We start from the raw sequence: 14,444 nt of genomic DNA on the forward strand, positions 1-14,444 counted from the left end.
TAAAAGTTATAATCCTACAGCTAGAATTCCATTGAGCTACCCCGTATATACATGTATGGCCACTCCATGCCATTAGATAATGAACTACTCCCTCCATCCCAAATTGTAAGTCGTTTGACTTTTTTTACCCCAAGTTTGACCACTCGTCTTATTTAAAAAATTTGTGCAAATATAGTCAAATTTAAGTCATTCTTGAAGAACTTTTATTAATAAACCAATACACAACAAAAAAGTGATATTTTGTACAAAACTTTGAATAAGACGAATGGTCAAATTTGATATTAAAAAAGTCAAACGACTTACAATTTGAGATGGATTGAGTACTTTTGTTTTCTAGCTAGTCCATGCAAAGTCAGAGTGGCTTGCAAATTCTAGCTAGCTAGCGCAGACTACCATATACAAGCATCAATATAAGGCAGCACCCTCAAGGCGTCGTGCTCCTATCGCCGGCATACATAGGGCTCTCGGTGGCGTAGCCTGGCCGACGAGGAAACGGCACAGCAGGCTTCCTGGAGGTCATCAGCATCCTCGTGACCTCCGGCATGTCCGGCCGGCGCTCCGGCTTCTCTTGGATGCAGAGCAGGGCTACCCGGACACACCTCCTCATCTCCCTCTGCTTTGACATTACCCTCCTCCTCGTCGGCAACGAGAGGCACCGTGGCACTGTCCTGCCGCAGAACGCGATGCTGTGCATCGTTGGGTGCATGAAACCCTTGAGCCTTTGCACCATTTTGTTGCCGTAACATGTTGTCCTATTGAAGGCCTGTTGAGGAAGAACAAAACAATATATATGCCCGCAACCAACATATATCTCAGAGTAATGTTTTTCAAGACTGACATATACTGCATAAAAGTTAGTTGTTTAAGTACATACCCATGTGAGTAGATCTTGGTAATATGTTCTCTGAAGTGGCCGAGTCCATCTTTTCCCACTGATTATTTCAAGGACCATGACACCAAAGCTGTACACATCGGTCTTTACCGAGAATGTACCATTTTTCATGTACTCTGGTGCAATAAATCCACTGATGAATGATCAGAAAGACTATGTCAGAGTGAGCATCGCTTTCTGTTTGTAGTAAGATTTAATAAATCCACTGAATAAACAGAGTTGGTCGGTCTTACACTGAGCCTACGACACAATCAGCGGTGCCTTGGTTTATGCCAGGACTCAAAACTTTGGCCAAGTCAAAATTAGATATTCTTGGGTTCATATCTGAATCCAAGAGAATGTTGCATGGCTTCAAATCTCTGTGGATGATGCGCAGCCTGGAATGATTGTGTAGATAAACTGCACCCTGTGCGACCCCTTCGATTATACGGAAGCGTGTAGGCCAGTCAACTGTGAACCCTGCTCCCATGCGCACTGCAAGATGTTCGCAACGGCGACGACAAGTTATTATTAGCTAGGTTATTTATCTCAAAACGTAGAAACAAATTGTGGTACAAGAATACAGAATGTCTGTATTAATTATTAGTAGACAGATTAACATACCAAATATGACGTCCTCAAGGCTCCCATTTTCCATGTGCTCATAGACCACGATCCTCTCGCTTCTTTCCGCACAAAATCCCAAGAGTTTGACTATGTTATTGTGCTGAAGCTTTGGTAGAATCTGAACTTCGTTTTTACATAGCTCATATTGACTCATACTTGGTGGTAACTTTTGCTCTGAACTTGAAGTAACTGAATGTTTTTTTATTGTGACATGATTGCCATGTAGTTGACCCTGAAGAAACCAAACAGACGCCCAATGATTATATATAATAAAGTGCCCAAAGGGACTTGTTCGATTTGGTTCTAGACTCTTGAACAAATTAAAGTTACCTTGTATAAAGTGGCCAAAGGACCTTGTTCAATTTGATTCTCAAGTGAGAAGTTATTTGTGGCATTCCTTAACTGAGAAAAACTCAAATTCTGAAACCTACTACAGCCAAAAGAATTGAAACATCATCAGAAGTACATGTACATCACCTATATACATACTAGCCTCAGAGACAATGATATAGAGGGACATACCTTTGGTCATCCTGAGGATCCGAGAGATTCTGAAAGGACCTTAGAACTTCCTCTTCAGCACCCTGAAATAGCATAATTGGTGCATGGGTTTGCAATTTTGCATGATTAATAAGCACGTCGTATTATGTATAGTATATATATACCCCAGCAGAGGTGGGAGCAGCTGCGCTATTGATAACTTGCACGAGGAGACGGGTGTTGTCGAGGTGGCTGACGATGGGGAACAGCTGGAGGTAGAAGGCGATCTTGCTCTGAACATCCCTCAGGCTGCTGGCACGCGACCCACCGACCCATAGGCCATGGACGCAGCCGCCTTGCCCGCACGACTCGACGACCGTGCACGCCAGCCGGAGCGTCTCTTGCAGCTCCATGAGAAGGGCGCTCGTCTCCGGCCGGTGCATGATGCTGATGCCCACTGCGGGCTGCTCCTCTAGGCTCCGCAGCAGGTCGCCGATCTGCTTTACCTGCTCCACCAGCTCCCGGCATGTCTTCTTGTTCCGCCTCGCCGTCTCCGCCGCGCGCACGATCAGCGCGATCAGCGACAAGGCGTCTACTCCGGTCACCTGCGCCGCGTTCTGCACGGCGTTCCACATGGCCACTGTGATCTATGTTCCTGCTTGACTTCGTCGTGTGGATGGATGTTTTTGTCTCTGGATGTTTGTGCTCATATATGCATCACACAACTCTTTCTGCTAGTATATACTTATATAATAACGACAGTTTTTATATGTAACTAATCTATCAATCCGTACTTCTTCGCGTGGTTGTGCTCATGACACAACTCTTTCTGCTAGGACATATACCCACAGTCTGACTTTGATATAATATTTTTTTGAGGGAAGACTTTGATATAATTGGTCAATCAACCCGTGCTTCTACGCGTGGGGTAGGATATAACAGGTGTATATAAATATTGTTTTGTTCCCACGACTAATCCAAATTAAATTACTTATCTTTGCTCAATCGTTATCTATTTTCTCTGCATTTATAGACACTTTGTCATACACACTGTCCAGTTGTCATTAACTTATCAATAGCACTGCATCCTTTTTCATCCATATCCACAGTTTTTGTTCTTATTAAATCGAAACCTTGGCTTAACACATATAGTGGTAAGAGCATCTCCAAAAGATTAGCCAAAAAAAACTAGCCAAATTTACTGATTTAGTTACTCTCTAAAATAGATTTGACAAAAAGATATTAGAGTACTCCAACAGACTCTATAAAAGAATGGCTAGTAAGATAGGCTATCCAAAAGTAGAGAGCGAATAAGGTGGAATGGAGAGCTGCTAAATTTGAAGAGTCATTTACAGAGTCTGTTGGAGACGTTTTTCCTTTAACAATAGCCAAATTTACTTTTAGAAAATGATTTAGCTAATCTCTTGGAGATGCTCTAAGAGGTTTGACATGAATTTTATTCAACAATCTCTTTTTGTCTTAGTGATTACAATGGGCATAAACAGTCATTTCTATGCTCTAGAGGTTGTATTTCTTCTATCAAATTTTTTTTATTTAATATAGCTCTTCTAAAAGTATTTTTATTTAATTAACTATCAATGCAGATACATATTATAATATTTCTAACAAATGTATATTTTTCGAAACAAATAAAAACATATGATATTTATTATGGCTTTTTTTGGCCGGGAGCTAGCTTCTCTTAGCTTTTCAATAATATAAGGGTGTGGAGAGAATCAGAGAATGGACCATACATTACATGCATATACCATTCATTTGCCGCGCAGCTAAGGTGGAATGGGATATAGTGCTTAGTCAAATTTGGAGGCTTTGACGTTGAGAAATGCCAAACGATTTTTCTGTTTGACTCAACCCGGCCGTCAGATATGCAGCACTTGTCCATCTATTAGTCATGCCTTCCAGCCTATAATGAGCACTTACGAACAGAAGGTGGTATATGCTTTTATGAATCATTTTATAATGAGTGATTGTCAACGTGATTCACATCTTAGTTTGAGTTTAGAAACTAACTGTGGCGCGAGTTAGGTTGTGCAACATGTTTTTTGGCTTGTGGTGCAGGTGTAGAGCTCTTGGAGGCAGTGGTCGATGGCGAGGTGAAGGTCAAGTAGAGATATGCCATACCGACGGACTGGGAGCAGTGAAGGGTGGAAATGAGGCTTGGACTGAGGGACCAGGAGGCCGGGAGGACCAGCCGCGGTAGCTGATAGTACATGGGTGATGAAGACAACGTCGATAAAGTCGAGGAGGAGGACGGTGGTGTCGTGACACTTGCTTGGTGGAGGTCGAACACGGGAGGTGTAGAGTGTGTCGGTCAAGTCAAGAAGGAAGGCAAAAGCGTCAAGCTTGGTGGAGGTCGAACAAGCGTTGACATTGGGAGTTTGGTGGTTTCGTCCTCAAATCGTTGGAGGGGTTTGGTGGTTTCGGCCTCAAAACCATCAGATGACGGTTTGTTGGTTTGGGTCTCAAAACCAGGCGTGGATGGTTTAGTGGGTTGAGCCTCAAAACCACTGGGCGGATAGTTTCGCGGGTTTGTCCTCAGAACTCAGGCGAAGGATCTGAGAACAGACGGCACGTGGCAGTATTGAGGATTTCACGTCGAGGCGAAGTTATCTCATGAAAGGCGCGGTGATCGTCGGATGAAAACTATCTTGGATTGGAGCATAATACCTCTGGATCAAGTGGTGTTAGAGTGCGCAGCGGAACTCGACTTAGCTCATTATACCACGAGCTGTCAGCCCCTCGAGCCCAGGTCCACTAGAGTCCACAACATACCCAGGAATTGGGCCTAACTCAACCCAAAAGACTAGCCTGATAGGTGAGGATTGCCCCCGCCTTATATATTGTGCTCCCCCATTATATGCTAATTTAAGTAACTTTAAGTGATCGACTATTTCACTATCGCCTGATTGCTGGGTAATCATCAACAGGGACGTCCTGTGCTTGAAGATTCACAAAGTCACGAGTCAACTTCTGCTCCAAATTCAGGTTAATGAAATGTTTTTCATCATATAAAATAATACGGAACTGCTAGCGCTCGGACGTCCTATCCGGACGCTAGTGTCCGGACGCTCGCGTCAACTAGGCGTGCCCCGCGTGCCCCGCGTGCCCGTCCACTTGTCTGCCTACTTCATGTGGGGGGGCACGTCACTTCGTTTCTCACGCATGCCTCGATTTGCACCCGCGCTCGTTTCCTATGCCTGCCGCTGTGCCCACGCTCATTTCCCGTGCCTACCGCTCACGCTCCTCTGTTCCACCCGAATGCACGAGAGCCAGCGGTTGCAAAGCATGTGGCTGTGGCAGGTGGGTCCCGTGGCAACATCCAAATAAATCATTTGCAACATACAGATAAAACATTTAGGATATACCATTGAAACATCATTAACATGTGCAACATCTCGATCCACTTTTAAAACATCTAGACACAACACATGCAATATGCAAAAAAAAAGACAAATGAAACACTTGAGACGTGCGTTTGAAACACTTGCAAAGTGCTTGTACAAAAAATAGATGAAACTTTAGAGATAGACAATTACAACATACATGTACAACTATTGCAATATATGCAACATCTCGATCTACTTTTACAACATCAAATGATACTCTTGCAACATTCAAATGAAACCTCTGAAACACTTGAAACATGCTATTACAACATGCCTGAAATACGCCCAGAGAAACACTTAAAACACAACATCACTGCGCGGCCATGACCTACCTTGTGGGGAAGTACGGTGGCGCGGGCCTCCCCTTCTCCCCTTCCTGCTAGGTGGATGAGGGCACATGCGCCAACGCATGTGTCCTCTGCTTCCCCTTCCGTGATGGGTGAGGTGGATCATTGCGGTGTTGGATGGTGTGCGCTTGTATGCCGCCACCATGTCCACCGTCGGTCATGGCAGTCTCTATCGAATCTAGGGAGGGCGCTGCCGGTCGGGGTAGGGGAGGGTCAGTGACGTGCTCGAGCTTACCAGCCAGATCTAGTCCGATGCGGGAAAGGGTCACACACGCCATGGATTAGGAGGAGAGGACGCCATGGAGACCGCCGGCTTGAGGGAAGACATATGTGAAGGAGGAGTGCTGCTGGATCCATAGAGGGATAAGAGGAGATGAGAGGATGACATCATAGTAGATGCAGTGGTCATTTTCTTTTACAAAGAATAGAAAGAGCGGGTTGTGGTTAGGAATATATGCACAAGAGCCTACGAACCTTATCCGTACGAGCAGGTTCCAAGCAGTGCAACCTGGTGGATCCGTCCGCTGCGGACAGACGTCCAAACAGAAGCATTACCGATATATTATATACTATAAGTCAACGGACCTCAAGCAACTCGTCGACTTTGGGAGATTGTTGGCCTCTGCATATCGCTAATTGCTGCGGCGCCGGCAGGAACAAGGGTGCCGGATCGTCCCCAATTCCATTCTCACGGTCGTTCATTAGTTTTCGATCCAGCGAACCATCTGACAGCTATACACGTCGGTCGCCCACCCTCCTCCCTCCCACTTCCTTTTCCCTCTTCTCTTGACGTCATCATGAAAAAAGTAAAATATTTATTTCAAAGCACTATAACTTTTGAATGATGTATTTATTTTTAATTCCGTCTACACCGGTATGTTCAACGTGACGAGACGAACAAAACTATACCCCACTTCTATATATTTTAAAGATTTTTTATTTTCTAGTAGTAATTTATGTATATTAACTTATAACATATAAGTTATATTGCTAACTTATTCTGTTAAGTTATGCTGCTAACCTATTCTGCTAAGTTGTATTGTATAACTTCTGTTTGTGTATGGTACCTAACTTAGATCATTAACGTATTCTATAGAGTTATGTATGTAACTTGTGTTTTCATGTGTATGCTACCTAATTTATTTGATTAATTTACTGTACAGAGTTATGTATGTAACTTATGTTTTCATGTGTTTGCTATCTAACTTATTTGATTAACTTATTATTCAGAGTTATATTTGTGTTTTTATGTGTATGTTAGATAGCCATCGTATGTTTTCAATTAACTTATGTTTTTTCTTGTTATCAACTTTGTTTTTACTTGTTATTTTAAATATTAAAATATTTTGCAGATATTCCAAGTGAATACAAATATACTCGATGTCATAATTATAGAGATGTTGAGAATATCATACTTGCAGAAGTTATGAAAGTTATTATATATATATATATATATATATATATATATATATATATATATATATGTTTTTTTGCAAGTTTTCATCATACTAGGAAATATGCCCGTGCGTTGCCACGGGAGAAGGGTCGTATGGTCAAAAATTGCATAATCTTTCTTCCTACTTACCGGCGCTACCTTTAATCCTGCTCTCGCTTACGTCCACTGCCTCATGCACCCCTCAGTTGTCGTCCTCTCCATTGGTCTTCTAGCACCCACAGTCGGCACCTCACACAGGATCACTGTCTCACCAACCTCCCACGACGTCCTACTCTAACCATAGGGCTCCTGTCTACCACTCCAACATGACGCACCCGCCGTTGGCCCTATGCAAACCCTTACAATTTTTGTTGAGGATTAAAAAAGAAAAGAAATGTTTTAATTTATGTTCTTGATTTTCTAGTATTTATATCTAGGTAGATTAAAAAGAGAAAAGCTTTTGTTCTTATTCTCGATTCACGTCGTTCTTCGCGTATATGGAGGTGGTGGCAGAGAGCACATGGCAGAGCCGTGAGGGGGCAAGGACCAACCGCATCCTCCATCGACGAGCTCCCGGAGCTCGACCTGGCTAGATTCTCCCCGCCTCCTCGGGCCAGGCGATGTTAAGGACAAACAGGGACAAAGTCGAGGGCAGCAGCACGTCAGAAATGAGCAAAGGCTTGGAGTTCTTGCTCTCGCGCTTCGACGGTCGCCGTACCTAATGTCGCCGGCGACGGCGCTGCGTAGGTTGTAAACACCGTAAAATATATATTATAGAAAAACGCATGGCGCAGTTGCAAGGCCAACAAGGTTTGGTTTGTCAAGTGTTGTGTAGTTTTTTTTCCTAATTTGTTATTTATGGGTGGATAGAAAAAATGAACAAACTGAAATTTTTATGATTAAATATTAGGTAAAGATGTATGATCAGAGAATTTGGAGTTCTTTTAGAAGAATCAGAGAATTATGAGATGATACATACCTATATGTAATGAATAATAGAGAACGCAGCCGCCAACGAGGCCTCGTTCGTGATCAGCCGGCCTAATGTCCAATTAATGGCTCAGCCCATATAGGTAGGATGTAGCCGAGCACCAGGACAGTTCGGTCCATCTGGTCGACAGGAAGGAGAGCCAAGGGTCCAAAGCCCAGACAAGACAGAAGAAGATCGGCACCACCACTTGGGCTTTTTTTTGTTGATAGACTCTCGGGCTTCTTGTGGCTGACAGAACGACCGACCGGTATATATGTACATGACGGATAGAACGACCGGCAGACTGAAATTTTCATCTTTAAATATTAGGTATAGATTATGGAATTTCTTTTGTAGTATAGATTGTAAAAGTTACTTTTATTTTCTCTCCCACCCCTTTTAAACTCTTGTCCCGTATTCCCGAATGATTAGTTTCTGAAAAGAAAAAAAATGTTGATGAAACATAAGGAGAATATAATTCTCATAACAACTCTCAAAGTTTCAATTACGTATATGTTTTAGTTTGCAAAAAAAAGAAAAAGTAATGTTGTATAACTTTGCATGTTTAATTTATTCCTTAAAAGTTATGCTGGGTACCTCAGCTAGTGTAAGTTATGTGTGCGCTTTAAAAAAAATATTGACGTGCGTGAGAGCGTAAAAGAGAAAATTGGTTGCGCGTCGGACGTGCGAAAAGAAAATAAGACTCACGCGAACGTCTGTTTGAAAAGAGAAAGAGAATGGAACGTCATAGTACTATCCTAAAATGGTATTAGGCGAGATTGATTGTTTCATAAAAGAGAAATATGATTGGTCGACAAATCGTTCGCTGAAATCAGTTTGACTGAACGTTCGCTAAATAGTGGTGTCGCCGATTCTCTCCTCACGCAGTGGACGACAATGGAGAGCAGGGGTTCATTTGTCGGCCGCGTTTACATGGATACTGGAATGGATCAATCATTAGCAGCTCCACATCAGGTACCATAGTCTCAACTGCATACACATCTAGCGCCTCTCCGCCCTCCACTGTCTCAGTGGAGGAGGCCATGCGCTTTCTCTCCTTGGGGATCCACATCCACGGGGACTGGGAACAAGTAGAGGAGCAAGAAACGGCCGAGGAGGAGGAGGAGGAGCGCTTTACAAGCCTGGTCCAGGAATTCTTCAGTGCGCCTGCGCCCTCGTCGAATTGCAGCATCAAAGTCAACGACATGAGTAGTGTCGTGGAGGGATGGCTCAATGAGCTGGGCATCGGTTGGGTTCTCAGCTCCGATGATGATTATGCTGCCTCTGCAGGGGAGGAACTCTTCCGGGCTCTCGACGAAATCGCGCAAACCCTAGTCTTGTGTTTGGTGAGGCCGCTCTTTCCGGATCACGGCGAGCCTGTGGCCGAGAAATCTCTTCCAGACCAGTACCATCTGGCGCTGTTCATCCAAGAAACCATGTTAAAGATGCTCGTTTTTGTTGACTTCATAGTTGCTGTGGATCCTAATAATGCTGCTGCTATAACTTGTGAGATGATGCGGGCACCATACCTCAAGGTCAGTATCCTGCTGCTTGTGTGCAATGCTCTGTTCGAGGCCTCAACAAAGATCTCTTTGGCATCTCATCCGCCGCCATACCTACAAGTTCAAAGGATACGGGACGAGATGGCCAGCCTATTATCAGCGAAGCAGGACAAGACAACTGAGGCCATACAGGGCACATTGGAGGATACTTGGGCTCGTATCATGGGGTTGATACAGGATGCTGATCCCTCCCCACGTCTAAATGGATCGTCAGACATTCATGAGATCACTAGGTATGTATCATTCCACATTATGTACCTGTGGCATAACTACTGGTCACTGTGCCCAGTTGTATTCCAATTCCAAGCAGAAAGCCCTAGCCTTGGTAAGCATGTCACCGAGATTGGAGAAACTACTGATTCTTTTGACAGGCTGGAATTTCAGATGATCTCTTGTCTAGAAAAAAAAGCTTGCGAAAAGGTCGCAATGTTTCCTAGACAGGGGCCTCAGGTACCTCTTCTTGATTAACAACTTAATCTACATATCGGGGCTGCATAGTTCATATGTCAAGGCAGTCCTCACTCGCAAAATCAAGGATCTCGTACAGACTTATCTATGGGAAACTTGGGAACCGGTTCTTTCTCAACCTCGTTGCTTTTGGAAAAACTACTCTCCGTTGCGTAAGTTCAGATCTGCATTTCAGAAAAACTACAATATCCAAAAGCAGTGCAAGGTCCCAGATCCTGATGTGAGACAGACACTGCGCAAAGCTATCACCGAGAAAATCACTTCCGTCTTGGATGACAACTGTGTTTCCACCCCAAAATTCACTCACGAGAAACTGGAAGAGATGTTGCAAGAACTATTCGAAGGGTGAACGCCATACAAGACAAGTTGTCAGTGCAGATACATTTAGTTGCGTTTCCTTCTTTGTTGTTTGTGTGTGTGTGTGTGTGAAATGTTAACATTGTTGCTTCAAATCACATGGGTTGTGACTTGTGAAGCTGTGAGTGAAGCAGAACAAAAGTTGAAGATTGTACAGCTTTCATTTGCCTATTTGTATTTTGCTTATCGTTTTTCTAATAAAAGTATATGGTATGCAAAAGACCTGCATGTACATTTTGCCCTGCGGATTCATACTAGTACCAGTGATATTTTTATTGGCTTTTTTTTTCTCTTAGGTTATCATTATTACTCCAAATGAATCCGTGCGCAGTAACTAAAAACACTGCTCAAGTGATGAGCCCTGTCAATTTCACACTATGCTAGAATCGTCAGTTGCGGTGCATGTTGTCCGGGAGAGAAGTAAATCAACTATGCTACTAGTTTAGGGGTCAAAAAAATTAACCAAAAGGAAATTTTTTTTAGTTTTATTTTTTTTAGATAATGGATAAAAGTCCGGCCTCTATATCCGAGGATGTACACAGCCCATTATTACAGAAACTTGGAATGTAGAACATCAGACGATTGATGGTGTTGGTGAGGGCAGCAAGCAGTCTTGAGGTCGCCACTCTTGTCGCACAACTGCATGGTTGGTGGGGCGGAAGCGGTGGCGAGGTAGGCGGCTACAGTGAGAAAGGCTTGTAACGTGACACCAGGTTTTCAAAGACGTCAAGGTCTAGGCTCATTGGACATTGGCTATGAGGTTGGGATAAGATTTTACTCCCTATTGTGGATATGCTCAATCCTACAATCTAGGCTTTGTTTAGTTCGTAAAAATTTTAGTTTTTGGTTACGGTAGCATTTTTATTTTTATTTGACAAACATTGTCCAATCACGAAGTAACTAGGCTCAAAAGATTCATCTCACAAATTACAGGTAACTGTGCAATTAATTTTTATTTTTATCTATATTTAATATAACGAGAAATCTTAAAAAAAAAAATTACGAACTAAATAAGGCCCTAAACGCCAGGGAATCGGGGTGGAAAGGCCCACCTTACCGTCTACCACGAGCCTCGCCCACAAAATGAGCCCTCCTATGCACGGTCTTTGTCTGTCTAGCAGGCTGGGGCGCTGGGCTTTGCGGCAGGTATTTGCCACACCTATCCTGGTCCGGCCCGTTGGGAAGTCAAGGTCAACAACACCCTACGCGCTGTGAGATGAGACGGCAGAGCACGGGTCCTTCCTTTCTGAGGCGGCCGGACTCGATGAACCGCCGGTCGAAAATCCCGCCGGCCGCGTGCGCGTCCATCATCATCAAATCCACGCAGAGACAGAGAGGCTTAAAACTAAAAGCAGCAGGGACTGGGATGGCGGCCGTCTGGCGGAGAGCATGGAGGTCCAAATCCCCCTGGCGCGGCTACGGCGACGGCGCTCTGCAGCCGATTTTTGGCAGCAGCAGCAGCACCACTTCAGGTACCCGTACCACCATGACCCTCTCCACCTCCGCGTACACCACCTCATCCGAACCAGTCAAAGAAGAGAGCGCCATCATGGAGCTCAGGCAGGAGGAGGTTGTGAAGACGCGCCGGCACATGAGGGGCCTGGTGGAGGAATTCTGTGCTGGTGCCGGTGCTGGTGCCGATGGCAGCAACGCCACTGCCCCGGACAGGTGGCTCTCAGAGCTCAACGTCGCCTGGCTTCTAAGTCTTGCCGAGCTTGACGCGTCCGGGCAGAGGACCTTCATCTCACGCCAGCTACAGAGTCCTGCACAGACTTGGATCCCGGCTCTGCAGGTCATCAGCACATCCGTATGGAAATGCTTAAGTAGTCACGATGAACCAACCGATGGGTTGCTTGATGCAGTTTCTGAATTTGCACAGTTTCTCAAGGCGACCTTGCTGAAGATGCTCACCTTTGTTGACGCGATTGTTGCTCTTGATCCTTTCAGTGTTATTAATGGTGCCATCAGCCAACAGCAGCATGTCTCTTCTACTTGTACGAGTGTGGTGCGGGCAGCTGACAAGGTCCGGGCACTGCTAGATGTGCGCCATGCTCTCTCCGTAGCCTCGGAACAGATCATCATGTCTTTCTGTTCCTCACCCTACGTGCTCTCCACAAAGGTAGCTGACGATATCGGAGGCCTCTTTTCAGCACAACTGGGTAAGCTGGATCAGGCCATACGGGACACATTTGATCACATCAGAACTGCTGTCACTCCGTCCTTGGACGACGATGACGGCTCCTCTCCGAGGGCAACGGGTGCTACTCAGACGACCCTGCTGCAATCATCACCCGCTATCCACAAGGTCACTCGGTCTGTCATAAACTATATCAATATCGTGTTGTCCACTGAAGCATTATTGCTCCCCGCGAATTATGCAAGTCATCGCCCGGGAGATACGTCTTCTTTGACTACCCTGACAACGGAGGTAGTCGGTTCCCTAGAGGAAGAGCTTGCCAGAGTGTCGCGGTCGTTCACAGACCAGAGCCTCAGGTTCATCTTCCTCATCAACAACTCCTACCTCATAAGGCAGCTGCTCGACACAAGTTGGCCTCCCCATCTCCATGACCTCACGTACTTAAGGTTTTTTGACAGCATCACTAACAGAATCGACAGGTACATACAAAGTTATCTCCAGGTGTCTTGGGCACCAGTGTTGAAATGCCTGCACAATCCCACGTGTCATTGCTTCACGAGAGACTCACCGCTGCCAAAGTTCGAGTCCAAGTTTCAGTCGACCTATGCTGCGCAAAAGCATTGGAAAGTCCCGGAACCTGAGCTGAGGAAGACGCTGCGTCAAGCTATCATCGAGAGAGTCGTTTCAGGATTTACGGAATACTTGGAGGATAACAATAGCATCACCTCAGGAGTCACTCCTCAGGAGCTGGAGGAGATGCTGCAGGAGCTATTCGAAGGATGAACAGAACAAGTGCACCATGAAAAGACAAAGTTGCCAGCTACTAGCTTCTGTTTTCATGCATCTTTGATGTTATGTTTTGGATTTGGAATAAAACATTGTTGCTTGGAAAAACTTATATCATGTTTGTACCCTCAGCAGATGATATACTCCATCCGTCCCAAAAAGAGTGTCGTTTTAGGTTTTCGTGCCACAAGTTTAACTTAATTCGTAGAAATACGTGCAATATTTGTATCTTTAAATAAATTTATTAAAAAAACTAGACTTAAAGATCTTTCCGATGATACTAATTATATACTATAAATATTAATATTTTTTACTATATATTTATTCAAAGTTATTTCTCAGAAAGCGTAAACGACACTTATTTTAGGACGGATGGAGTATGTACTAGAGATTGAATTTGTAGCTTCCACAACACGTGGAGTCAAATCTGATAATAATGAGACAATATGTAGTCGTTTATGTATGCAAATAGGTCATTGAACCATGATCTCTCTAAATCATGCCCTATATATATATATATAAAAGCATAAGGAATCGACTAGTACTGTTCATACTAAATTTCTATCCAAAACACATTCAGACATGTGTATTTTGCATTCAGCCAAACAAAATGCTAGATGTTGTCTAAGGCCCAAAGTGCTAGGATCAAGTTTCTGAACAGTAAGATCAGATTAGGATGTTGCAATCAGTAGTCAACTTGTATCATTTATTACTAGAACCAGCAAGAAATGAGGCTACTGGTTCAAGGCAAAATTGGGAACCAACTTAACATGACATGACCGCAAGCATATAAAGAAATAATCTGAGGAATTCGCTGAGATGAGAAATACTCACGTTTAGGAACAAACAAGGGAGAGTTGCCGCTGTTTGTGCATGCCGTGGTTTCGCCCAATTAACAAGGAAGTCGGAGATGTAGTGCTCCTTGGGCACGCACGACGTAGCACACTCCACACCACGCTCATTCAGTAATGCAGCTGGTCAGTAGACTACACCTGAC

General features: G+C 44.2%; 2 protein-coding genes across 3 annotated transcripts; one reads left to right on the forward strand and one right to left on the reverse strand.

The window, feature by feature from the left end:
• On the reverse strand, positions 267-2,851 carry LOC8065954 (putative receptor-like protein kinase At4g00960). Of its 2 annotated transcripts, none has more exons than XM_021450243.1 (7): positions 2,164-2,851; positions 2,021-2,082; positions 1,829-1,925; positions 1,496-1,730; positions 1,126-1,366; positions 875-1,025; positions 267-763 (listed from the first exon to the last, which is right to left on the reverse strand). In XM_021450243.1, exons 1-7 carry the CDS (start codon positions 2,611-2,613, stop codon positions 425-427), a joined length of 1,575 nt encoding a protein of 524 aa, XP_021305918.1. In that variant the 5' UTR covers positions 2,614-2,851; the 3' UTR covers positions 267-424. The 2 variants fall into 2 exon arrangements, with proteins under 2 accessions (XP_021305918.1, XP_021305917.1); XM_021450242.1 differs by having other exon boundaries at positions 1,829-1,928.
• Positions 11,708-13,564, forward strand: LOC8066370. Its single transcript, XM_002437578.2, has one exon. It carries the CDS (start codon positions 11,741-11,743, stop codon positions 13,442-13,444), a length of 1,704 nt encoding a protein of 567 aa, XP_002437623.2. The 5' UTR covers positions 11,708-11,740; the 3' UTR covers positions 13,445-13,564.

The sequence above is a fragment of the Sorghum bicolor genome, chromosome 10 (genome assembly GCF_000003195.3).
Source record: "Sorghum bicolor cultivar BTx623 chromosome 10, Sorghum_bicolor_NCBIv3, whole genome shotgun sequence".
Classification (NCBI taxonomy): Eukaryota; Viridiplantae; Streptophyta; class Magnoliopsida; order Poales; family Poaceae; genus Sorghum; species Sorghum bicolor.